The following is a 26,990-nucleotide window of genomic DNA, read 5'->3' as shown; positions in this document are numbered from 1 at the left end:
TTTGGCGTGGGGGGTCGGGGGGTTGGTCTGCAGAGACACTTGACAATCTGCAACCTCATTGTCATCATGTTATACTGTACTATGAATCTTCTCTGAGAGACCTTCATGACGGTGCACTTCGGTTTGTGCGATCCAGTTCTTGCAATTCTCCCATAGATAGATAATAGGACACTCTTTTTTTATCACTGATTTTCAAAGCAAGAGAAATCAGTCAACAAGAACAGCTTTATGTTTCCATCCGTTCCATCTTCTCTATTTCTATTCAGGCTCACATCTGGTGCTAATTCCTACACCCATAATAATAATTCTATTAATATAATAATAATAATACCACAAAATGTTTTTTCTGGTATTTTCTAGTTCGCATTAATAACTTTAAAATGTTGTTATTAATTAATTACACTAACCAAACAAATACCTTAGTTTTTTTCCCCTTTTCAAAGAACCTGCCAGCATGAACTTTCAAATACATCCCATGGGCAAACTAGACTATTGAGTGATTGTGAATGGGCCAATGAGGAGGAATCAATTCCACGCCTGCTGCATAAAAATCATCTGGCCCCCTGGCTTGAACTGCATGATGCCGAAATGATTTTGCACGCAGTTTTTTTTGTCTTGCATGACATTGTGCATACTAATGCTCTTAGACCCTCTTTGTTAAATAGCACTCTCATTCAAACAAATCTTAAGCCTGTGCTTCAGGTTAAGGCGCTTTCCCTATCGTACCAGTGCTTCCACAGTATATGAGGTTCCCTATTGGCATGCAATTTGCCATTTAATATATTTTTAGGAGCAAAACCTCCATCTTTTTGATGAACACTCACACCTATTAAGTTATTTTAACGTTGGTAATTATGGTGGCAGGTGGAGAGCTTAGGGGAAAAAAAGTTTGAGAACCATCAATTGAGAGTCTTCAATGAACCTAACGTGCATGTATTTGGCATTTGGCACCCTCGCCCAAAAATATGCAAGCACCAGAAGAACATCCTGACTACAGTACTGTACACACAAAACACAATCCAAGATTCAAACCACAAAGTTCAGAACCCCCTGGCGGATGTGCTAATGTGCTAAAGGACTGCCCTAATAATACGTGCAATAATTATCTTTAAAATGATGAATAAAATATGCAAAGCACTAGTTAGCAGGAAGTCTTTTCGTGTAAAAATACACCCCTCTCTCTCTTCCTCTCTCTCTCTCTCCCTCTCTCTCTCTCTCTCTCTCTCTCTCTCTTTCTGTCCCACCCCCCCCCCCCCTTCACTCTCCTCCATGATGGGGAATGGCGAAGAGGAGGAGGTCTGCTGTCACAGAGGGATAACGGCAGCCCAGGAAGAAGAAGACAACGGCTCACCGGGGTGCAGGTCCAGACCCCACCACCGTTCCGGGATCACTTGTGTGGCCGAACATGATGCTTCTTCAGCCCACATACAGCATCGTCAGCCTGCCGCTGTGCATGCTGGCGGGCTTCAGCGTGCTACTACTGGAGGTGGCGGCGTCCCAGCAGGGGATCCCTCTGTCAGTGTGAGTGACAAGGGATTTTGGCGGGAGAGGTTTACGTCAGAAAAAAAAAAATCACAATATACTGTATACTGTACATAATGTGGAGGGATTTTCCGAGCATGCAACTGGTCACGTGATGTTGAATAGTATTTTTAACAGCGCGGCCAGCCCGAATTTGGTGTTAGATTAAATAGTGAAACAGAGGTGTTGAGGAAATTGTTTAAAAAACTGTTTCTCTGAATGTCGAAGAATTTTGAAGTACTACGAAAATGTAAAGAACGCGTGCATGAAATACAAGGATCGCATGATGGAAACACGGTTGCTTTTATTTACGTTGATTTTCCTCACTTATAAATAGTATTAAAAATTTCGTTTTGTTCTTGTTTTCTTTCTTCGCTGGTCATTTAAATTGTACACGGACAAAAAGAACATGAAGATAAATGCAGTTTTCCCCGTTTGAACGAAAAGCAATTGTTGAAGCATTTAAGAATTTCGTTTTTACGATTATTTCTCAATCAAGTAGGTTATTTTATTTATTTTTTTAAGTAAATTTATTCTAAGAAAATAATGTCGGATGAGGATCTTAATTATTTGAAATCACTGCGCGTGAGTTAAAAAAATAAATTTCCTCCTTTGAGAATGGCGTAGAAAAGTAAAAATATAACAATTATAATAGTTTGATAATAACAATAATAATAAAAATAAAAAGTATATGTGAAGTTAATTATTATTATTATTTTTGGTGGAAGGGTGGTTGCGAAAAATATAGCCAATAAACATAATATTTGTTATATTTTCTAACAAGTAATTGTTATATATTTAATCTTATTTCTGATTAACATTCGCGAATGCATTGACTGAAATCTTGACAGCAGATGTTATTTCTCTAACTGTCAGCAATTTATCGAAAGTGAAAGTTCGCACTGCAGCACACGCAGTCGTGTTCCCAATTATGTGCAGATATATTTAGCTTCATCATTACTTGTGGAGTGTATGTGTCAAGCAAGTTGAAGGTTGGGGCAAGCGCCATCACCTGATTATTTTCGTGCAAGGGTTGGTGGCGCGAGTGGGTGGGTGTTTTTTTTTTGTTTTGTTTTGTTTTGTTGTTGTTTTTTTTGGTGGTGGCGGTGAGGGTGGGGGGGGCATGCAGAAACTATCAACTCCAAATGAAATGTTCTGTTCTGTTTGCCAGATCCTTTTGTTTCTTATTTTGCTTACGCGTTGTCTTCTTTCTGTCAGCGTAAAACTGTGGGCATCAGCTTTTGGTGGAGAGATTAAATCCATTTCTGCCAAATATTCTGGATCCCAGCTGCTGCAAAAGGTACTTGAACGATTTTTCAATAGACTTCTCTCCTTCGTCTGTTGATCATGCTGAGGCACAGTTGAACACTTTCATGCTGATTTCCATCCCTGATGCTTCCTTATATGCTTTGTGTATGTGCGTGAGTGTGTGAACGCGTGTATGCATTTGTGTGTGTGTGCGTGTGCGCTCGCGAGTGAGAGTGTGTGTGTTGGGGGATGGGGGGTGGGGGGGGGGGGGTCGCGCGCACGTGTGCGTGCGTTCCGTGGTCTTGATACGGCCCATTAACCACGGCCCTGATTCCACATCTCTCCTGTCCTCATCCCTCCCATGAACTCCCTGGAGTCAATAGCCTCAACCTCTTGGATATGGATGTTGAGAGAGAAGCAGACTGAACAAGTGTGCGGTTGAGGCTGATCATGACAAGGTGGAGGGTTGATAAGAGGAATTGAGCAGCCATTCAAAAAGGCCCACCCATGCGGTTGATGTACCGATAATAACGACTTTTGACCACTTGTGAGCACTAGGTAACTTGTGATGCACGTCAGTCTATATATGTGAGCCCGACTACTTTGACAGTTTAAGGTGGAAGACTTTGAAAAGGCGAGCAGGGATTCTGAGAGTACAGTACTGTATTATATGCAGAAAAAAACTGAATGAAATTTCATCTGTCCACCCTGAAAAAAAATCGTTAAGACTCTTGTGAGTCTTGATTGAGTTGATTATTTTCGCTGTATTTGTGACACAGTATTTTAACCATGCACTTAAAAAGTACCAATATATGGTACCTAAAATGTGTTATCTGAACTAATTTTCTATTCTTCTCCTCCAAAATATTAGAATGTTAATTTATCACATTTTCATCATCTGCAACCGAATTTCAAAACTCATCAGCAAACGATTCTTTTTGAAATCCAATAATGAGCAGCAAACGATTTTTTTTGAAATGCAATAATAATAGTTTTAAAAGATTTTTTACCAGAACTGCCTGGCTGGAGAAGAAACATGTATTGATACTACAAATCCCACAATGCACCGTACATTTGTTTTCCACCGCCCCTTTTCAGAGCGCTCTTTACGGTGACGTGTTGGTTTGAGTCATAACTTAGAGGTAATTTATTAATGGCATAAAATGTTGCACTAAATGTCGGTTTAAAACACACTGTGTATCATTGTTCGTCACAAATGCTTTTGTCGCGTATTCTTGTTTAGGCAATGCCATTTTTCTGAGGTAGCAAATCGCTTTTAATACTGTAGTCGCTAGCCAATGGAGGTAATTTAGTAAAATTGGTTTTTAAACATATAAAGTGGAGAGGTTCACTGTGAAAGAAAATCCTCCCCCTGGGCCTTTGTTGTCCAAGTTTGTGCAGTAGTTTAACTAGTGGTTACAACAGGTTTATGGAAATTGAAATTTATTTTGTGCCACTGTAACCTCAAGACCATTTGTGTACAATCGTCATTCATCGAATTGACGTTTGTGCAGGCTAAAAGGATATAATCCACAATGTTCTGCTTTAAAACTCCCGTTCCAAACACCTTTATGTCAACTTTGGTTATCCCTGCTACACTGTCCAGCCGTCAGTGGTCTTAATTAAATTAGTTGAAGACCTTGAAAACAAATTTTCCAAAAGATAAGAAATATTACAATGTAGTTGTCATAGTGGCCGACTGTATTTCATTCAACTACACAATGTTGAAATGTATCTGATGTTTTATCCAGCTTTCATATGAGAGGAACAAAATATCCAAGGAGGGAGGGATCAATGTTAACTCTGGGTTCCTTTGTACCATGTTGTCCTGTTTTCATTGTTTTTTTCCCCTTTGTTTTTCAGCTTTTGGTAGCTCCAGACATGCTTACGTTCTCACTCTGGTTTTCTACCTCATTCTTTTAGGAATTGTGGGCGATCACAGTGCCACGTCCTGGGAGCAACTCCAGTTCAGAGGCCACGTCTTCCTCGGCAAAAGGCAGTGGCAGGATTAATTCTCGAATCTCTGCTGCATGTCCCGGAGTGTGGGAGGAAGGCGGAACAAGCAGAGTGAATCCACGGAGATATGGCGAAAGCATACAAACGGCATTTCGAAAACGACTCCAAGCACAAAACCAGGGACCACCTTGTCCTGAGGTGAGGAGATGTTTAAGTAAGCAAATGTTCATTAAAAAAAAGATCATATAGTGTTATGCCCTGCATATTTTTTCCCTTCTCTTGTGGTGATGTCAGCACTTTGCCTGCGCTCCTGCTCATGAAAGTGTGTCTGGAGCCAGTCAGCACAAAGCAGCAAGCTGTGACGAAAGTAAAAGGGTCGTTAGGTACTGATCATTAGATGCTGCTATGGTGAAGTGCGCGTTTTCACTAAGAAAAGGGGAAACACAGTGCCGCCAGGGCTCACCTCTGAACTTGCCATTGTTTTGATCAATAATCATGATCACTGCTCGTTGTTGATGGATGGCGCTTAATCTCATGTTGATGATGGGAGGAGGCATAACCTGCCTTGTGCGGGAGGAGGTGAGGGGCGGGGGGTAGATGGGTGCTGAGGCGAGGAGGACAAGCGTGAAATGAACTGTTCTGCTCCGCTGCGAGCCTGCACTCCTCCTTTCAGTAGGTAATTTGTCGCCTCATGTACTAGTGTGTGTGTTTTTGTGTGGGCGTAATCCGCAGTGTGTTTGAATGAGCTACAACCAGCTGTGACTGTGTTTATCTTTTGATAGCATTATTGGAGGTGTGTGTTTGGTGTGCGTATGTGTCTGTCAAGTGAGGGATTATGTCATGTTATATTCCTCTAAGCTTTGGAGGGTGTTCTGTATGAGGGGAGGTCCAGTGGATCTGGCGAAATCGGCATTATTTGGGCTGTAGTTAATTTCCCAGAATCGGCCAGGCTTGACACATTATTATCTTTCTCCTCTGCCCTGACTCATTTCAATTACACTCTTACGATGTGTAGCTTTTTGGACGCAGCCCCCCCCACCCCCCCACCCTGCACCCAACTTGGCTATCTCCATCCAATCAGACAGAAGGAAGCAGCGTGTGAAGCCTGTGACTGCAAACAGATAAAGATGATCAATCATCTTGTGTCGCACTGTGGATCAGCCGTTCATCCGAAACTGGCTTCCTGCATCATGCGGAGGGCTTTAAGCCTTATTTAAGAAATTCCCCAGATGCAGTTATGACACAGAAAAACAATGACATGCTGTGGATATATAAATGTTATTCCTATTGTGTTTTTTTTTTTGTTTGGCCTAAATGGTCGTCTATTTAAAAAGTTAAAACATGTGGGTCTTAGTGGCCCAAAGGAGAGCTTTAACAATTGCTTCTGTTACCCCTTGTTTATTTTCAGAAGTACAAACCACCAGAAAAATCAGTCAGAGTGGAAGAAATCGATGGTGTGAAGTTCGTGAAAAACCTAGCGGTGAAAATGGAGGAAATGTTCCGCAAAAAGGCAGAAGCCACCAGGGTAAGTGGAGTTATTCCCGGAAAACACTAAACTTTGTTTCTTTAAATGGAAAAGCCGTGCCTCACTGTGTTGCAACATGCGTCAAACACTTGAACAGCTAAACGCCTCTCTGCAAATAGGCCACCTTTCTTGTCCCTAAGGAATTAAATAGCAGGTGTCACAAGGGGAGCATCTTTATGCTCTCTCTGTCGTAGCCCTCAATACTTCTAAAACAGCACTCAGGTCGCTTTTATTTCCTTCCCAATGATTCCCAGGGGAGCCTCAGGAAATTATCCAATATCATTTCGTTTGTATGAAAATAATTATTGAATCATTTTACATTTTCTCTCTATTCATTTATCTATGCCAAGACTTTATAGTGACGGACAGTACAATGAAACGCTGTTCTGTTAGTCGGCAGAAGTTACAGTACACCCGTGTATCCGTCTGTTGCCATTCATACAACTGATCAGCAAGGTCTTATAGCCAACCAGCAAGTGCAAACCTAAACAGACCAGATCAGTGTCATGCTTGCACTTTATAAAATTAATGACTGCAATGGAGGGGTAAATCTTCCCTCTTGTAGCACAGAAATAACATCTCTCGGCGTGTCTCGCTCCACCCTTCCACAAAAGCCTGGCCATGTCCACAGTTGTGTAAATAAACTTCTCTGGACGTTGTTTGGGGAAATGCGGTGCTATCGCTCATTCCACGACATGACCAGTGGTTTCAAAATTGAAAAAGTAGATTGAGGTTCTGTGATCACGTTATCAGAGGACTGAGCTGCAGCAGCCTGTCCACAAACTCTGGACAGACGCTTCCGAAGAGGCTGCCGAGACATGATAACGTTTATCTCGGGCTCCCCATGCCGCAATTCGTCCTGTAAATTACACCCGGAGCAGGCGGCTTCATTTTGTGAACATGAGTGCCTGGGATGTTTTAACATATGGGATCTATTTCTGAAAACTGAAAGAAATTCAAGAAACACTTTGGTAATTATCAAAAAATGGATACTTGATCTTATAAACTAAAGAGGGGGGTAATGAGAGTAGTTGAAGTTCTGTTCAATTGATTTTTTATCATTTTGTTGCCTCGACACCAACCGCTGATGTGGAATTTCCCATTGAGTTCAATTGAATGCGTGCAGCAAGCCTCGATTGTGTTAATGTAGCAGTTATTTTGACACATGTGATGGATGTTAATTACCTGCTCACTGCATTTTCCTGAAAACACAAAGCCAAGCACATTTGTCGATGGGGGTTTATTATAAAGGTGTCTGATGCTCTGTGTGCCGCGTGAAATCCTGCACCCAACTCCGCCCCTCTTTCCCCATCAATCACCGCACAGAGCTTCTCCTCTGCTCTGGGCAACTTTTTGCACTAAGGGAAAAACTGTTTGGGAAACTGGTACCCATATATTACCGGCACGTCATTTCACCTCAGTCGCTTCCAAACAACAATAATCAACATCAAATTCCACACAAATTATAGAATGTTACATCATCGGTATATCTTTTCCCAGATGGAGGAGTGTTTCAATCCAAACGGCTAAACATTCAAAAAATCATAAGCACGCTTTCTGGACTATTTTAATAACAAATCATCATCCAAGTTATACGTTTCTATGCAGAGGCTGGTGGAGGCTGCAGAAGAGGCACATCATCAACATAAAGATAATCCAGATCTGCAGGTGAGGCTTTTTCCACACAAAATGGAAACCAATAAAACAAAAGAGACGGAATCATTCACATTGAGTGACTGATAATAATCATGAGGCCGTGAAGTGGATTAGAGAAGGTGAGGTGACAAGAGTTGAGTTGGCGCTGTCCTTGGATGTCAGCTTTGATACATCATGCATGATCGTTGAAGGCTGCGGCTCCATGATGTCACAACTCATCAATTAAGGATTCAAGGAAGCAAAAGTTTCATGCCTATAGAAGATGTAAAGCTGACGGGGATTCAGACCAGTTAGTGTGTAGAATAAGACACTTTTCAATTTTCCTTTATTTTAGGCCATAGAATTTATCCAGCTGACATTATAGTGGCGCCCATTGCTGGATTTCAAGCTGCATTGAGCTTCCTTAGTCTCTGCAGAGGGAATGCAGTATTTTTGTCGTTCATTAGACCCCCTGCCTCTCTTTCTCTCACACCCTCCCCATCTCTTTCCCTCTGTCCAAAGGACAAAGATAAATGGAACTCTTTCTCCGAGAGCGTTGTTTCACATACGTGCCTCCAGATTGGAAACCCACTCGAGCAACAATACACTGAAATAACCGCAGTACTTTAAAGTTAATAGAACCGTTTACAAGATTTGAATACGTTTCAGTTGCCTTGTTCCTTCCTGCCTCTGTGCTTTTCTCACAGCCGGAACAAGACAAGCAGCTCTCACATTCACACCTCCCTCATTGAATTAAATATCGCTACGGTTGTAAGTGCTTTTTATATGGCCGGAATTGTCTGGAACATTTTTCAATTGACAATAAATTATCCACCTAACCATATTAAACTCACATGTTACAACATTTGGGACACCGACACAATAAAAATGAGACCCATGCCATGGTAAAGGTGATGATGCTCAACTTTAGTTGCCACTGCAATCAAGTATAGATTGATCAATTCACACTATTTTATGAAATGTGGTTTACAGTGCTGCGGTTTATCTGAACGAAAAGAACAAGTGATTTCTGTATTTTATTTTTTCTTTCATGAACACAGTATTTTGGAAAAACCCGCGAAGAACCAAAGACGCAAATCATGAAGCCCAAAATGGCGGGGGATCACTGTACACTGTTTTCTGATCACGGGTACATTCTCAGAGCATTTTTCAAATAGTCTGTGTTTCTTTTTAGTAGCTGTGGGAATTGAAAATACTGTAAGAGACATTACTTATAAAGGTGCAAATGATGTGATGTCATGACATTGCTCCTTGTGGCATCATTTCGACACCCTCGCCTTCGCTGACACTGCACATTTTTCACAGCCCATTTCACTGACCGCGATGCGATAAGGCGGCCTTCCTATCTCAGCTGTGGCAAGTCAGGACGCTTGAGGCTTTTGCATTGCCCCCGAGAGGGTTCACCAGTTCAAGGGAGCCCACGTCAGGGCTGATGTCTCTTATCATTTCTTTTCGGTGCTGCATCAGCAGATGTATTCACATAATTCTTGCCTTCTACTTCATTAAAAGAAAAAAAAACCCTTGGGATTTCAACAGACTCACATGATGATACATAACAATACATGTAAGAACATGGGCCACCAATATGGTTCCCGCGGCAACCATGACAACCCTCAAAAATAGCTCACCAATGATGGGACATTTGGAATTTCTAGGAATGTCATAGAAGTGATCAATTGAAATTGGGAACTCTTGCAGGCATTTATAGAAATACATTGTTGCATAGTTGTAAGCTTAATAACCTGATTCCCATATTTTACATGTTTTCAAAAAATGCACGTTAAAATTCTTCAACTGAGAAAAGTCATCAGTGAGAAAAGTTCTGTTGCCTCCATTCGACCTTTGCAGATAACCGGGATGACTGAGAATATATGCATAAATATATATTTTTAAAAGAGTATTTTTAGCAAGCACATCTGTATTCGTCATTGATATTGTGACAATATGTTTCCGAAAAAATGACTGTTGCTTTACTTGATTTATGATTATTTGATTTATCTCTCTGCGATTGGCTGGCAACCAGGACATGTTTTACCCCGCCAACTGCCCTCATGAGGATAAAGCGCTCCAGATAATGGATGGTTGGATGTTTTAAATGAATGTTTCACATTTTAAAATTCGGATTTGAATCAATGAGATACGAGACTCCATTTGTTGTATGGAAATCCGACTCATTTATCCTGCAATAACACTCTCAAATATTATGGGGAATGCTACACCGTACATGTATTTGAATGACGAGAATCATTCTCGTGGGAGAAGACTTAACATCTCGTGATGTAAGCAGACGATGCAGCAAGGCCTAACACGCTGCGCTGGAGAGCAGCTCTCTGCAGTGAGGCCTGCAGCTGACTGCAGTGGTGTAAAAGTCAGCGTAGCATAGCGGCAGTGTGCCATGGCCTGCTATATAGTAATAACCCTCACGCTTAACGGGCCTCTATACAGCAGCTCTGCTGAGGATGCACTATTCCTCTGCGGAAAGCTCCCTCCCTCCCCACCGCAGCTCGTCAGAGAGTCGCTCAGGCGTGGTATGAGCTGTCACGAGCTGCTTGATGGTGATGCCCACATAGAAACCACCCCCCCCAAACCCCTCCTATGTATGAAGCCTTAGACTCCATCGCCCATCTTTTTCTCCCTTCCCTCCATCCACAATCAGTGCAGGAGGCCACAAAAAGGCCACTCAGGCAGGAAGAGGTCGTCTTTCTTCTGAAATTGCAGCCACTGAAAGACAGGACTGACTAAATGTTTCCCTTTAGGGAAGCAAGACCTTTCCCGGTTGTCATATTTCGTAATTTGAGAAAGCCTTGAGACTTTAACCTTTCATTGAGGCCTTCTGTTTTATTTCAACATCTAACACCAAAGCGCTTTATGTCAGTTCTGTGAAACCTTGAAATGTGACCCGTCTGAATACATCAGATGAAATCGTCACGGTGGCGCAAGATGTGATGAAGTGTCATGTACATGGCTGGCTGCCATCATTTTGAGTGAAAGTTGGTCGCGACCAAAGTGCGTGTAACGTTCCTTCTGTTTCCAAACTCGTCCTCAGTACGAGTACTTCAACGCCGTGTTGATCAACGAAGTGGACGGCGAGGGCAACAACGTGGAGCTGGGCGGAGAGTTCCTCCTCGAGCCAAATGACCACTTCAACAATCTGTCAGTCAACCTCAGTCTCAGCGTCGTGCAGGTGCCCACCAACATGTATAACAAAGGTGAGCCGAACGGAAGCGCCGGGTGTTTTACCTTAAACTGATGAAATAATATGTGGAAATGAGCGCTTCATGTGAAAAATGCCAGAGGCGATCTCAAGCTGACGGTAGGGGGGGATTGATACCAAGTCGGGGGCATAAAGAGAAACGTTGACTCCTGAGCTGCCTGCGTTTGATTGTAATGGACTCCTCATTCGTCTTGTGCTCACTGCACAAAGGGAGGCTCCCGCCAGCTTGTCCACAGGAGGTGGGGAAGCCATGATTTAGTCTGAGGCATTGTGTGTCCTCCGCTGGGGGGGGTCAATAGTTACAAAGGTCAAGCGCACACTTGGTTCTGTGAGCAGGATGATTAGTTTCATTACCATGTCATTTGCCTGACTATTTTACTCCCTTCTTCCTTCTATGTGTCCCCCCCCCCACCCCCCCCCCCTCGGTCTTTTCCTTGATCTTGTCAGATCCGGACATAGTGAACGGGGTCTACTGGTCCGAAGCCCTGAACAAAGTGTTTGTGGACAATTTTGAAAGAGATCCCACTCTCATCTGGCAGTACTTTGGTAGCGCAAAGGGTTTCTTCAGGCAATACCCTGGTGAGTGGTGTGTGTGTGTTTGTGTGTGGGAGGGTCTCGAGGGAGCCATCAGGCTTCACTGCAAGAGAAGCATCAGAATAAATGACATCAAATTGCTAAAAGGGTTATTTGGCTAATGTTGTAATTTTACAGACCATCAGAGAGGGTGCGCGCATACTGAGTGTAATTAATTATCATTTGCCATTCAGGGTCTGCAGGCACACCCAGAAGCGGTGGGCTGCCAATATCCAAAGTGATCAGACCTCACTGATGTGTAACGTGTAGTTGGTTGGATCAGAACAATACCGACAAAGTATTACAGACAATGTCTCTGTATGTTTCATAGAAGGACATATTTGTATTTCAATCATGATCAAGCTAGGTTATGGGCATGTATCAGTATTTTCTTAGTTCACAATTTTATAATGAAAATGATTGATCTTTTTTTCTGTAGGGGTTAAGTGGCATCCAGATGAAAACGGGGTTATAGGCTTTGACTGCCGGAACCGGAAGTGGTACGTTTTCACATTGTTTGACCATCAACCCCAACCGTGTTCAATTTATAAATGTCAGTTGTTTTTTGTTGTTGTTGGGTTTTGAATCACGAGTGCATTCGCCACCTATGACAGGTACATCCAGGCTGCAACTTCACCCAAAGATGTTGTCATCTTAGTCGATGTCAGTGGAAGCATGAAAGGATTGCGACTGACCATCGCCAGACAAACGGTCTCCTCAATTTTAGACACACTGGGAGATGATGACTTTTTTAACATTATTGCCGTAAGTGACGCCACATACAATACGTTTTTTGCGCGTGTTTGTGTGACTCAGGATTGTGTTTTCAGTATAATCAGAACATTCATTACGTGGAGCCTTGTTTGAATAGCACGCTGGTGCGGGCAGACAGAACCAATAAAGATGTGAGTTCCGGCCAAGGTCATGATTATATAATAGTTGAGAGATGATTTCAAGTGTTTTCCTTATTGTCTTCTGCCAGCATTTTCGTGAGCATCTGGACAAGCTGTTTGCCAAAGGGATTGGACTCCTGGGGCAAGCATTGACTGAAGCGTTCACAATCCTGAGTGATGTGAGTTTTATGTAGTGAGCCTCTTTACATCAACCCACTACTAATGTCACTTTCATTAAGATTCGGTTAATACACTTACCACTTAACATACAAAACATACAGTATTTTGTTGTTTTACTTGAAAACTTATAGCCATATACAGGCGGTGAAAGCTTTGAGATCTGGCCTGCCATGCAATGTAAAAACAAATAAAACTCAAATTTTTATATTTTGTTTTAGAGGACTTTATATCGGGATTATTTTTCATTTTGTTTGCTACCACATCAAAAAAAAATTGTCTGATGGGGGGAAGGTTTCTCACCCCTGCTGTGCAGAGTACAGTTTATCTGCCATGCCCCAATTTTTATTTTCTTCTTTTTTTCTTATTTTCTTTTGTGTCAGAGATTAACTTGAAAAGCAATACTAAATTGCTTGTAAAAAATATCATACCATTCTGTTGGATGAGCATAAAAAACCATAAATAAAATAAAAGTGTTATTGTACATTACTGCAGGATTGCTTTGGACATGGTTTGTGAAAATACGCCAGTGCTATCCCATCCAATGTGAAATGTGATTAATGGCTCTAATTAATGGCAATGATTCATATCGTGCCTGATTGGAAGAAAAAAGCGGATAAGGGCAGGAGCCACGCCACATGCGTTTTATCTCGCCGCTTTCAGGCAACTACCAGTGTGGCTGAGGCACCGAAGTCTTTACCGCCGCCGATTGTCTGATTAATTAGAGTTGTGCAATGAATATGATAATCAGGTGGGCAGCGCACAACTGCTGCGCTGCTCACTGTTGACACTCCAGTAGAGACATCAGAATCAAGTTGAGGGAGAGTTCGTAGTCAACATAGCACAAAAACTATGGACATGTGTGTTTGGTAAACAGGAGGGAAAAATACACAAATAAATTCATGCTAATTTTGATCTGCTCTGTCAAGGAAATAGCTTTTTAAAAATGTCTTATGATAGTAGTTGGCACTGGTGTGACTCTGCACTGCAACATATGGAGAGATGTTAAATTACGGACCATTGTACTGCTGTTGGCGGAGTGAACAAATTGATCTCGAGCGAGTCGATTTCAGGAGTGATGAACAGCTATTCCGTAACTGTCATGATATTGATTGCATCAGTAACTGATAACGTTGTTAGGAGCATATTTAGTTACACATTCGCTTACCGCCCATATACATTTGTAACGATACAGAACATTGTACGAAATGTATTGTACTTTTTTTTTTAAGACAAAAAGCGAAATCAGCTTTTACAGGGTTGCTTCAGAAAAACAGCTGTGTGTGCGTGTGTGTGTGTGTGCGTGCTTGTATTCAGGTTTGAATGGCAAATAATGTATCTGCTGCTGCAGTGCCTGCTTCAAGTCATACATCTATTGCAAAAATTGTTTCCGCACTCTTGTCTGACTTGATTTCCTAACAAGAAGGTCATGCACTAACATTATTATTTTTTTTTTTATTGTTCTATTACAATGCAATAATTGCATTTGGAATAACGTATGAATGTATAGCAGTGTAATTTCTAGGGCCCTCAGCTTGTGTGGCCGTTCCGCAGTTACAGGTCTATAAGCTACTTAATTACGGCAGTGCATCTTTCACAGAATTCATAATTAAGAGAAGCGTTCTCCTTCGGTGTGTTAACTGGCACATTAACTGTATTTAATTGACTGATGGCTCCACAGCCGGCATCGCTACATTTACAGTGTAGTGTTTGCAGCCTCTGTTTTTTTTTAATGTGTAACGAACAACACCGATAAGATTTGTTTCTGTTTTTAACTGCAGTTCAATCAGACTGGTCATGGAAGTGTGTGCAACCAGGCCATAATGCTTGTGACGGACGGGGCAACTGAAATGTATGATGATGTTTTTGAGAAGTACAACTGGCCAGAAAGAAAGGTGAAACCCGTCGCACATCTGCTCCACATGGAATCTGATTTGGAGCATCATATTTTTTCCGACATTTATTTTTGCTCAGAACACGAGGCGATTCTCGGATCAGAGGTGCTACAAAGGGCAGGGTGGGGTTTAAATGATGAGGAGAAAGAGATTGTAATTGTAACATATAAATATATCATATACATTTTGAGAATACTTCTAAAAATGGGCGACACACACCAATGCTCAGCACATTTCTTCCAACAAAGATGAGTTTCGTTTTTAATACAACACGCCAAGTGGAGCTCAACTTTTGACATCTACGGAATTGGTTTTTACATCAATTTCATACATAGCTCTCAAGTGAAATACAAATCAATATGATGTTTTTCAACTCGGCGGTGCATTAGAGAGCAGTGTTTTTCCCTTGAGGAATAAAATATGTGAAATTAACTGCTTTCAAGGGCAGTGCGGCTCATTTTCCAAGGCTCCGGTCGCCGCCCCCCAATAACATTTCTACCCAGATTCCGCATTGGCTTTAATGAAATGCAATTGTTTGCTATGCGATTCACAGAGCAATAAAAACAGCAGCTTGGGGGCTTTTCTTCACTCCTGTCAAGCATATGTGTATTGGCAGTGTTTGGCAGCATGCGTGGTAGTGAGGCAAGGTATCCCACACCCCCCTTCACACACCCTCGGGGCTTTTATTCGGCGACCATTCGGTTTTCTATAAGCTTTATGCTTAGCAAAGCATCTGGGACCAATGAGCCGTGCAGGCATTGGCAATGTCACACAGTGCGCTTTAAAAGGACAGCGGAACGTGCGCTCATGCTCAGTACCTCAGAACAAAAAAAGGGTTTGAAATGCACGATGGGTGAAATGAAAGCAATTAAAACTTTGTTTAAAAAAAAAAAAAACAAAGATGAATTTGGCCAGGTAAAAATCATGAGTTACACAGAAATAAAGAGAATAAGATGCCTTAAATGTTTTCATCTTATGGTTTTAAAACAAAATTACACAATTTGCATCACTTCTTCTTAATCAACTTTATAACTGTTTCCTGTGCCCAGGTACGTATATTCCCCTACCTGATTGGACGGGAGTCTGCCTTTGCCGATAACCTGAAATGGATGGCATGCGCCAACAAAGGTTTGACTTCTTGACACGAACCAACAAAAATTGGAGGAGGCAATTCTGCAGTTTTTATGGAAGGATGAATATGTGGCTCAGTGTGTGTGTGTGTGTGTGTGTGTGTGTGTGCGTGTGTGTGTGTGTGTGTGCGCGCGTGTGTGTGTGTGTGTGTGTGTGTGTGTGTGTGTGTGTGTGTGTGTGTGTGTGTGTGTGTGTGCGTGTGCGTGTGTGCGTGTGTGTGTGTGAGAGTGCACACACCGACTCTTTCTGCCAAGAGGCAATGAAGTGGCACTTGGGGGTGGTCAGAGGTCAATCTGCTCTAATCCCTCTTCCTGCCAGAGCGTCTCCCTCCTCACTGCTCACCGCTGATGGTTCCCATGTGTCGACACCCTCTGGTCACCAAAGTCATTGTCAAATAAATAAATAAATAAATTGTCATGATTCCAAAAGGGAGTGAGGGGGTGGGGGGGTGGGGGGAACAAAAGTCTGAGCTCGCTTCCCACTTTGCAATGACTCAACTTCTCAAGTGTAAGCAACGCACTAAATTAAATGCCACCTGTGTTGAGTCGGTTAATCCAGGCATATTATGAACCAATTTGTCTTTCTTCCTTCATATTTACTTCTATTGTGACATTTTTTTGGTGTGTTTTTATTCCAGGATATTTCAGTCAGATTTCCACGTTAGCAGATGTTCAAGAGAACGTGATGAGGTATCTGCATGTCATGAGTCGCCCCAAGGTTATCGACCACGAACATGACACCGTGTGGACCGAGGCTTACGTGGACAGTGCAGTAAGTACACACTTACATTATTGTTTGCCTTAGTGTGAAGTAAATGTTCACATAAGAAAAAATAAAGACAGTACAAATGCGTATAGTGTATTCAATTTTATAGCTTACATCAAATGAGCTTTAGCTTTTAGTTTTTGCAAGGTGTTTTGTTGTTGTTGTTGTTGTTTTTCATTAAAATTAAGTTAAAATCACATGTGCATAGTACGGTACGGCATTTATGTGAAATAAACTAGAAATCGGAGGTAAACTTTGCTCAGTCTATGGTTTTAAATGTAGCCAAATTCAAGTGGTTGCAGTTAAAAGGTAGTTTCAATAGGTTTTTCAGTCTAGTTTACTCCATTATTGTGGGTGACACTTTTTACAGATATAAATTAGATACTACGACTGCAACTGACACTTTATTCTACCATTTAGATAATAAATCTAAGTTTGGAATTGACGTGGTCAAAACAATTGACTTTTCATTTTTTTATAGATGCTGTTTACAGCGGTGTAAAATATGTCCTACTGAAATATTCAGCTCATTCTATACTTTAGATTAGATGCCGTTCAGGAACTGAAATTGCGCATGTGTTTGTCATTTGTTACATGTTATGTCGCTGGAGTGATTCCTTATAATGAGCTTCATTTAGTTGTGCGGATTTCCCTCCCAATGCACAGCTGCGTTCACAGTCAGTGTAAAACGCGCAAACATCAATTCATGTAACACTTTGTCCGTGTCTTTTCCCTCTCAACAGCTTTCCCAGGCACACAAGGTAAATATAACGGTATACAGTTCTCCCTTATCATCAGGTAGAGCCAAATGAAGTGTTCATGCATCATTTATTTAACTATTTACTTCTACACATGACTGAAAGTGTAAAGAAAAGGATGTAAGATTAAACCGGAAAAACCCATGAAAAACCAAGAGAAATTGTACAAAATGCCGTTTTTTTTAGACTTTTTTACTTTTACGCCTTCACTCTTTGCTATTTCACGGAAAGTTTGCCATCAGCATTCAGAGCACAAGAGAAGTGTTTACTGTACTCACACCTACTGTATTTGAGCATGGTGACCATACGCACAAACAGACAGGTAGGTGTTGGGGAAAGCGGAATGCGTATGCTCCTTTTTCACTGGCTGGGACAGACCATTCATCATTGTGTGGACCGTTGCGTTTTATCTGCGAAAGCGCATAATAAAAATGATATTGGAGGAGAGTCGCCTGTGAGCGTGTGTGTGTGTGTGAGCGCGTGTGTGTGTGCGTGCGTGTGTGTGTGTTGCCCAAAGCATCCTAGTTTCCACTTCCAGTGAGTGTAGTGATGAATCTTCAGTGCCACCATTCTTCATTTTGTCATGAGCTGGTATGTGTCGCACGTTACAGCTCGTTTGCTTCATGTCAATGCGCATGCACAAATAAGCACAAACCACACACATGCCAACCACACGCAGCTCAAGAATTAGACTGACTTTTTGGGGGGGTTCAGTCTTCATCTTGCAGTCGCTGGTATCCTGCTCCTCTTGTCTAAAAACAGGCGCGCGGCGATTCGTCTCCTAACATCTTTTGAAGTCCGCAATTAAACAGCTTGCGCCGGGAATCAAGTGAAATCTATTTTCTTTGCCTCGGTGCAGGGAGATTTTATTCGTTCGCCTCATAGCCAGTATTGCTCGCTTATTTGCGAGCTCTGCGGCGACTACGGCACTCTGGGGAACCTCTCTGAAGTTTTGAGTCGTGTACTTTACAGGGTGAAAAGAATACATCTAGAATGGCACTCAGTACAGCCCTGTACCAAAGTCTAAACTTTTAACTCACCAAAAGAGATATGAACCTCCTTCTGCATATGCCAAAGTGTCATTTTAATTTCTTGAGAATTTAGTTTGACAGAGAAGTGAAGGGCAAATGCTGTGATTGGCAACAAAAGTGCAAATGTTCAGGAGTTTGCTCACACCAAATCTTCCCAATCATTTGTCAGAAGTTCCTTTTGTTCTTTTTTCCAGTTCAATGACAAAGCGGGCCCAAGTCTGATGACAACAGTCGCCATGCCTGTCTTCAGTACTAAGAATGAGACGGTGAGTGAGTGTTTGTGCATCTGTCTCTACTCGCCGCTGTCTCAACACGTGTGTCGGATGCCCTCATGCAGAAGAATCAGGGTATTCTGTTGGGGGTCGTCGGAACAGACATCCCTCTGCAGGAGCTGATGAAGCTCATTCCCAAACATATGGTACAAGCATCTACAGTCAAACAAAATGGATTCCAATGCTCGTCAAAAGCCGACAATTAATCATATATTTCATCTCCTCTCTAGTTAGGGATCCACGGGTATGCGTTTGCCATCACAAACAATGGCTATATCCTGACGCATCCGGACCTGAGGCCTTTGGTAAGGGCGTTCGCAAAACCATGTCACAAATTTGCCTGACGTGACCCTCCTTCTTTTTTTTTTTTGTTTTGTTTGTTTTTATACGTAGCCTCCATTGGCGAGGGCAAACCGAGACAAATGTCTAATGTGGTCAGCGGGAGGCTGAATGAGCATGTATGATCTGTAATCCCCACCTTTTCCTTTGATGTATGCATGCAGGGATAAAGGCCACTCATAGGGCTGGCTGGCCTGAGGTTTCCAGAGGTAACTTAACACTCACTGGCAGAGACCACAGCCGCTCGCCCGGGTGGGGGGGACCGACGGGCCCTCCGGAGCTCTGGCTTTGCTAGTGGATCTATGTGTGCCAGTGTTAGTGCTATTCCTCGCTGTGCAACTTGGTGTTTGTGTCCGTGTGTTTGTCTCCGCTCTTTCTTGGTGTCTCTCTGTGGCTCCAAACTGTGCCGTGATCGTTGTCATTGACTGTTTGTTTCTTGTGTACTGACTGATGATGTTCAGTCACAGGATTTGACACGCACCATTTAATGCATTCATGTCGCGTTATTTCGCCCTGAATTCCCTATCCGTCATATTAATTCTTTTTCATTTACCTGACAGTGTTAATTTCACAGATGACGTGTTCAATAATTAACCACCTTAGGGGCCGTGTCGGGGTTTCATACTTAGCAATCCGTATTCAATTCACCAGTGAATCACAAATGACATTTGATCATGTGTATTATCAGTTCATCTTTTGACAACAAGGCTGCAGCTCCATCCGTGTGATCACATTTTTCCTGTCTTGCAAAAGAAACGGATCCTGAATTGTGTTCATCGTGTTCCTCTGCACAGTATCAGGAGGGCCAGAAGAGGAGAAAGCCCAACTACAGCAGCGTGGATCTCTCTGAGGTGGAGTGGGAGGACAAAGACGACATTGTACGACAGCTTTTGATTTACGGGCGGGGAAGCAATGCTCTCTGATTATATCTGAAAGGTTTCTCAGTCTGCTGCGTTGTGTGCTTTATCTTGAAGCTACGCAACGCCATGGTGAACAGGAGGACAGGGACCTTCTCCATGGAAGTGAAGAAGACGGTTGATAGAGGGGTGAGCCAGCGGATGAATGATGAGTCACCCCCACCCCCGGCCCCGCCCCATATCAGATCAAAGCTCTTCTTTAATTAATCTTTAATTAATCTCAACCTGTATCTGTTGTTCCAGCGGCGTGTATTGAAGATGCACAATGACTATTACTACACCGATATCAAAGGCACTCCATTCAGGTGGGGCGGGGGTTTCATTTTCCTCTCCGGTGACTTCATTTCAGCTCTAGACTCAAACCGTGAACAGACTGAGATCACTTTATGTGTGTGTTGCCGGCAGTGTTGGAATAGCCCTCTCGAGAGGCCACGGCAAGTTTTTCTTCAGAGGAAACGTATCAGTTGAAAAAGGTAAAAAGGATTAGAAATTTCTTACGTGACAAATTCATTACGCTCAGTTTACTATTTTGGTTCCAGTTTTGTCACGTTAGAGAAAAACTGTACTGCATCATAGGGAGGTTGATGTCATGTTGTGGTTGCTTTCTTGGCTACAGGAGAAGAGCGAAAACTACTCGCACAAACTACTCATAATGACGCATTTAATTTTTATTGTTTAAGTTAAGCAGTGCTAACGCAGCTGAAGCGTGACTGACTTTTGTTTTTCAGGGCTCCGTGATCTGGAACAGCCAGATGTCGCCCTGGCAGATGAATGGTAATGTAATGCATGGTTTGGGGAAGTGGGCATCCATGCATTATGTAGGTTATGCCTCTTTGTTCACGAGGTATGTCGAAGGCCGTGATGTAACATGTCTCCATTTCGGACTGAAGGACGTACTGCAACACCGAGGAACAGCACGAGCACCGTCATCTGACTCAGATTCAAGCTATCAAGCTCTTCATGACGGGTCGCAAGCCAAACCTCAAGTGTAAGAAATAGAGTTCATCTTAATTATAAGCCGTTCATAGGTTAGGAGGTGAACACGGTAACTGTCTGTACATTTATACCAAACTGCTTTTGCAGGTGACCGAGAGCTGATCAAGGAAGTGTTATTTGATGCTGTTGTCACTGCTCCGCTCGAGGCCTACTGGACTGGACTGGCTCTCAACAAATCAGAGTAAGAATTTTTTTGTCTAGTCAGAAATATGCAGACATGCTGGAACGGAGGGGGGAAAAAAACATCCAGATTGTGACCAGGTTTCTGCATCTGTGCTCATATGGAAGGGGATATTTTGCCTGAGGCATTGCGGTCAAGTGAACTTGTACATCTGTGACGGCACCTGGAGGGCTGTAAGGTACATACAGGTTGGAGCGCAACATAAGTTGCCATACGGATGACAGACAGCTTTTAACTTTCTACAGCCAAATGATGCGAAGCTGCTTCATACACGTGCTGCTCTTTTTATGACCTGTGTACTTCAGTTTTCCCACTAAGCTGCGCTCATGGGCAATTGACAGCAAAATAACATATAAAAAAACATTAATAGAGTCATGGTAGGCCTGGAGAATTTAATTACATCAACTATCAATGATTTGATCTTTTCAATGATAATGCCTTTTTTTCCTAACCCAACATATGCTTAAATGGACATGTCTCCAGCAATGATACATGATCAAATATACAGTATCTCTTTAATTGGATCTCATTCGTTGGTGTGGTTGTATTTAATGCCCTGCACATTCTGTAATTTGTGTCTAATCAGCAGCTAATAATGCGAGTACGTGACGCTGTGCCTATCCTCTGAAAAAATAAAACACAACCAGGAACTCGGACAAAGGAGTCGAGATCGCCTTCCTGGGCACGCGCACTGGCCTGTCAAGAACTAACCTGTTTGTGGCTGCAGATCAGCTCTCCAATCGGTGAGTGTCGCCGCTCGGTATGACACTCGTCGCTGTTTGCAGTATGAGGCAAGGCGCTGGCGGATTTCAATGTCATCCTCTGCTCATCGTCGTCTCATTCAGTTGTGTTTGCATCCTCAGAGATTTCCTAACAGCGGAGGACAAGGAGGGTGTGTTTAACGCAGATCACTTTCCTCTATGGTACAAGCGAGCGGCGGAGCAGATCCCAGGCACATTTGTTTACTCCATCCCCTTCAGCACAGGTAGGCTCCACTCAAACAGAAAGAAGCTCCATTGTGTCAAACTGTGTTCTTCGTCACGCTCCTGTATTTTGCTCTACGTACCATTTTCCGACAATATGTGGGTGTCATTGTGCAGGAATTAAGAACAGATCAGACATCCCCATCCTTGACCTAAAAAATAAAGAAATAAAATCTTTATAAGTTATTTGATGAGTGCACATGTGTCCACTTTCTACATCTATCCCCATCACATTCACAGGTGAAATGAGGCCGTTCTAAATTGACACTCAGACTTCAAACTTATCAGCATTTTGGATCATTCAATTCATGTAAAATGTTTGTTCTTATAATGCGGGTGGAAAAGACCCAGGGATTCAAACCAAGAACCCCAGAACCATTAGGCAGAAGTGCCAACCACTTGTTCCACAATGTTGCCCTCCATCTTTATTGAAATTCATTTTGAACGTCCAGTACAAAAGCAAAAAAAAACCTTCCTACCTCGTCACAATTACCTACGATAAATTATTACAGTCTAAAATGCATACACATATACAGGTACAGGCCCAAAGTTAAATATACACATTTATCACCGATACGCATTTGTGCATACATTTATACCTCGATTTACTTATTTTGGTCAGTCACATTGTTGTTTCAGAAGGGCCAAACTCCCCTGGCTGGCAATGATCTCCTTCAATACTTGTAATGTAGCTGGAGAAATGGCGCCATCTAGTGAAGAGAATAAAACTGTTCTGTTAATCTTTGCGATCGTTACAGTACTGTAATATGTATTTATTGTCCTTCACCTCCTTCCCAGCTTTGGAGAATAAAAGTGTTGTTTTGGCAAGCACAGCAATTCAGCTCCTTGACGACAGAAAATCACCAATCGTCGCAGGTAATGATCATCTCCCGTGTCATCACTGACATCATGAGAGCTATTTTTTATTTTTTTTCGACGAGTGTGGCACAGGTTAATTTTTTGCTATTTTTGCATTCAGCTGTGGGGCTTCAGATGAAGCTCAAGTTCTTTCAGAGGAAGTTTTGGACCGCCTGTAGACAGGTACTTGAACAAACTACAGTCTCTGTTAATGTACTCATTTGGTTCCCCCAAACCTTTATTGAGCCAAGGCATGTATGTTACATTTGAAAAATCTCATGATGCACGACCAGAACAAAAATCTGACCAAAAAATATAAATTAAAATATATTCCTCATGGGTTGACTTAGTGCTAAACATTTGAAGCGGGCCATGACTTAATCTGTTGTATTAATGGCATAAGATAGATACACGGCCCAATCAAAAGTTTCTTCTGCCATCCAGTGGAAGATTTCGTTTTTTGGCCCTGCACGTTGCAGATAGATGAACAAAGATTAATTATGTGTTGTAAAATAACAAATCATTTTCACCCGATGATCGTGTGCTGTGGCAAGTGCACTCATTATATGTGCCCTGTGAATCTCTGTTGTGTGCTCAGTGTACAGCTCTGGATGGAAAATGCAGCATAAGCTGCGAAAGCGAGGTAAGAAGAATCACCCCAATCTGATATAGACGAAGCCTTGCTCGATTTGCTGAAAAAGTCTCTTTTGGCAGGACATCAACTGCTACCTCATTGACAACAATGGCTTCATTCTCGTCACGGAGGAGCAATCACAGGTACCGTTTGTAAAGTCGCTCACTGGTCATCACATGGTCCGAGCGCAACTCAGCAGTCAAGCACAAAACTGATGACATCCACAAGTGCTGAACCAAAAAAATATAAGAAAACGCTCGTGGTATACCGCGGTGAAATTTGACATAACTGCGATCTCCAGATCTTGTTACTTCTGCTTATACTAGGTTCAGCTGTACTTGTGCAATTCCTTATTTGCGAACTGTGAAACCCGTCTCCCAGACAGGGCTGTTCTTTGGCGAGGTGGAAGGTGCCGTCATGAACAAACTCCTCCAAATGGGCTCGTTCAAAAGGTCTCACGGCTAAACTAGCATGAATCGCATGGCGTACGTTTGATGCTGTGACGTAAAATGCATGCTTCGGTTCCACCGCAACTTCTTCGCTTTTATGGCTGCAGGATCACCCTCTATGACTACCAGGCCCTCTGCAGAGAGTACGCCGGAAGCAGCGACAGTGCCCGCACTTTGTCAGATGTAAGTACCATATGGAAAATGAAACAAGTTCTTATATAGACGTTACGTATTCACTGCAAGGACTTGATCATGATGTTTCTGTCTTGCAGCCATTCAGTGTTGTCAAGTGGCTCCTGACCGAACTTGTCATGTAAGGATTAAATATAGAAGGTGTCCTCAAAAGGTCCTTTAGTTAAAAATTCACAGCGAGAACACTGAGCACAGGCACGATATCAAGTTGTAAGATGGACCCGGTGTTGCCGGGGTTCCCGGGGTTGAAGAGATGGCGCAATACCCTCAGTGGCCACAACATTGGGTACACCTGCACGATCAAAAGAGATCAATTCGAGATAGAAACAAATCATTTTAAGACTATTTGAATGTTCACATACGTTGTCCCTCAAATGTAAGCTGAATAATTGGTGGACTGTAGCCCATGAAGTACTTTTCACGCCAATGTGCAGGTGTAAAAGCTGTGGCCGCTGATCATCTGCATCAGTCATAACCCAACACGCGTGTTCAGAACAAAATATAAAATATAACGTATGCTCAACATATGAAATGCTCAAGGTACGCTTGTGTGTTTATTTTCAGTTTTCTGCTGGAATTCAACCTGTACAGCTGGTGGAATGTTGATCTTTCAGTCAAAGGTACCAATAGCTCATTGATTGTCTAAATCTTGGCTACAATTTGGTACCCCGACTTTGATTCCCTTAATCCGCGACTGGGAAGAGGGGCAGCATATCAGAACAAGAACTTTTTTTCCACTTTAAGTGACATCCCGCTGTTCCTTTTGATGTGCACGTCTCAGCGAATCTGGGACAGCATAATATAGGCATACAGATATGCAGTATATGGAAACAATAACAATTCCTCAATAAGCTTCCGTAATAGTAATTGGTTATCTGAGAGGATAAAGAATATATGCCAGTTCATATTGCTTTATTGTCCGTTTTTCTGTGTTGCTCCACCCAGTGTATTTCAATGCCCATCGCTTCATATAAAAACCTGTTGCGGTGTCAACACAGTATTGAACTCCAGCTTAACTCCAAACCACCAATGCGTTTTTATATATTATTGTATGTTAATGAAAATAGATGTAAGTGATTCCGATTATGGAGGGACAGATACAATATTGCGAGTGATTGTGTGCGTATCTCTGATGTTCAGTTCTTTGTGCTCTGTGACAGCTCAGAGATCTCGGGGTAAGGCCACGATGGTGCCATGCGACACAGAATACCCCGCCTTTGTCTCAGAACGCACCATTAAAGAGACCACCGGAAACGTGGAATGTGATGGCTGCGTCAGGTACCACCACTCATTTCTTGATTGTAATCGTCATGACTCAAATGATCCACCGCTATGCCGCTCTTCTTGGCATGGGTACAATATGCTGTGTATGATATCATGTCTCGGGGCTGCAGATCCTTTGTCATACAGCAGATCCCCAGCAGCAATCTCTTCATGGTTGTCGTGGACAACACATGCGACTGCAGCAAAACTCCACCAGTGACGATGGATCCCGTTGAGATCATGTATATCTTTCCAACCCCACACATGTGGAGTATTTAGCTTGTGAGCATGAACACACACAGCACGTTGTAGGGCCGAATGGTCATCTAATTGCCATTTTTCTCTTTTTATGGCCAATATCGCGATCACGATTATTTTTCCTCTTCACATACATTTTTCTCCCCAATATAAGCAAAAAAATATATATATTTTTGTCATTTATCTACTTCATTTAGACTTGGCAACTAACTTATGAAGACAACAGATAATAATTAAAAACAAAAAATACTGACCAACTGAAATGCAGGGTTTTTTCCCCCATACTGCAGCGACTGCAGTTTCAAAATTGCATTTTACCACATTGTGACGTTGATTTCAATTTGATTCATTTTTCAACTTCCAATGCTGTACATTATAACCTTGACTACTTTGAACATAATGAATCGCTGAAGTGTGACAGACTGAAGTTTCAGAAAGACAGAAAGAAGCCGGAATCATGTCATCCTTTCCACCCTGAGGTATTTGTATGCCAAATGAAAGGCAAAATAGATCATACAGCTCTCGTATTGGGTCTTAAGACAACTGCGAAGGCGAACCTCATACAATGTCATATGTTTCATGTTTTACTCAGGAAAATGCCATGGAGTGCGGTTCGGCTTCACGTCTCTGCAGTCCTCTCTCGGCAGCTTTGCTCCTCTTCATAGCGGCGAGTGTCAGCAGGTGACCATCAGCAGCAGAAGTTTGCAGCAACCCCGAAAGAATTTAACAACAAAATACCTTAAAAATAAAAACATGTAGGAAACAAGGCCAATCGCAAATAATTTCTTTGCATTTCTGCAGGAAGCGCTTTCGTGAGAACAAAATTGTAACTCACACTGAGACACGTCCATTCATGCAAGAAACTTGTAGGCGGTATTTGGCAAGTACAGTATTTCTAGATTATGCCACTAAGAGTTCACTATGGTGATACAAGTTATTTGTGCAATGGACAAATTTGTCTTTGCTGTGACAACTTTTGCTGTATGTATTAAAGAATGCAGAACAGATCAGAAAGTAGTTTGGGCAACAGGTTGCTGAAACACTCTTATCATATCTATTTTTCCTCATACGATATATTTTACTTTTATCCATGTGGAACATGTAAAAATATTAACAAGAAATAAGAGCACTTTAACTTGCTTTATTCTGCCATTTGTCATAGTCAGACACACTGCAGATGCACGTTTTAACAGTGTGCTCAAAGAATGTTAAATGAATATCCGCAGTCTGATTAAAACGATCATGAATAAAGACATTTTTTCTTGACAATACACATGTGCATGTTTTTGTGAGTGTGTTTGAGTT

The 26,990-nt window shown here is 42.2% G+C and overlaps 1 protein-coding gene across 3 annotated transcripts; it reads left to right on the top strand.

The window, feature by feature from the left end:
• The first annotated feature begins 1,303 nt into the window (after positions 1 to 1,303).
• Positions 1,304 to 26,949, top strand: cacna2d3 (calcium channel, voltage dependent, alpha2/delta subunit 3). 3 transcript variants are annotated; one of them, XM_052076645.1, is made up of 39 exons: positions 1,305 to 1,521; positions 2,740 to 2,821; positions 4,693 to 4,923; positions 6,134 to 6,250; positions 7,859 to 7,918; positions 10,953 to 11,115; positions 11,568 to 11,699; positions 12,133 to 12,193; positions 12,308 to 12,458; positions 12,524 to 12,598; positions 12,676 to 12,765; positions 14,545 to 14,658; positions 15,708 to 15,786; positions 16,427 to 16,560; positions 17,298 to 17,315; positions 18,538 to 18,609; positions 18,681 to 18,761; positions 18,846 to 18,920; positions 19,749 to 19,832; positions 19,929 to 20,000; positions 20,115 to 20,176; positions 20,277 to 20,344; positions 20,600 to 20,645; positions 20,762 to 20,859; positions 20,955 to 21,048; positions 21,696 to 21,791; positions 21,912 to 22,033; positions 22,830 to 22,907; positions 23,011 to 23,072; positions 23,488 to 23,532; positions 23,604 to 23,666; positions 23,905 to 23,975; positions 24,080 to 24,155; positions 24,245 to 24,285; positions 24,729 to 24,784; positions 25,325 to 25,442; positions 25,559 to 25,674; positions 26,085 to 26,164; positions 26,278 to 26,949. In XM_052076645.1, exons 1-39 carry the CDS (start codon positions 1,406 to 1,408, stop codon positions 26,368 to 26,370), a joined length of 3,492 nt encoding a protein of 1,163 aa, XP_051932605.1. In that variant the 5' UTR covers positions 1,305 to 1,405; the 3' UTR covers positions 26,371 to 26,949. The 3 variants fall into 3 exon arrangements, 2 of the variants coding, with proteins under 2 accessions (XP_051932605.1, XP_051932606.1); XM_052076646.1 differs by lacking the exons at positions 1,305 to 1,521; positions 2,740 to 2,821; positions 4,693 to 4,923; positions 6,134 to 6,250 and adding an exon at positions 7,054 to 7,221; XR_007964165.1 differs by lacking the exons at positions 23,905 to 23,975; positions 25,325 to 25,442; positions 25,559 to 25,674; positions 26,085 to 26,164; positions 26,278 to 26,949 and having other exon boundaries at positions 1,304 to 1,521.
• Positions 26,950 to 26,990: the final 41 nt, after the last annotated feature.

This window comes from Hippocampus zosterae, chromosome 9, assembly GCF_025434085.1.
Source record: "Hippocampus zosterae strain Florida chromosome 9, ASM2543408v3, whole genome shotgun sequence".
NCBI lineage: Eukaryota > Metazoa > Chordata > Actinopteri > Syngnathiformes > Syngnathidae > Hippocampus > Hippocampus zosterae.
The sequence above is the reverse complement of the archived record's forward strand: the minus strand, read 5'-3'. Positions and strand labels throughout refer to the sequence as shown.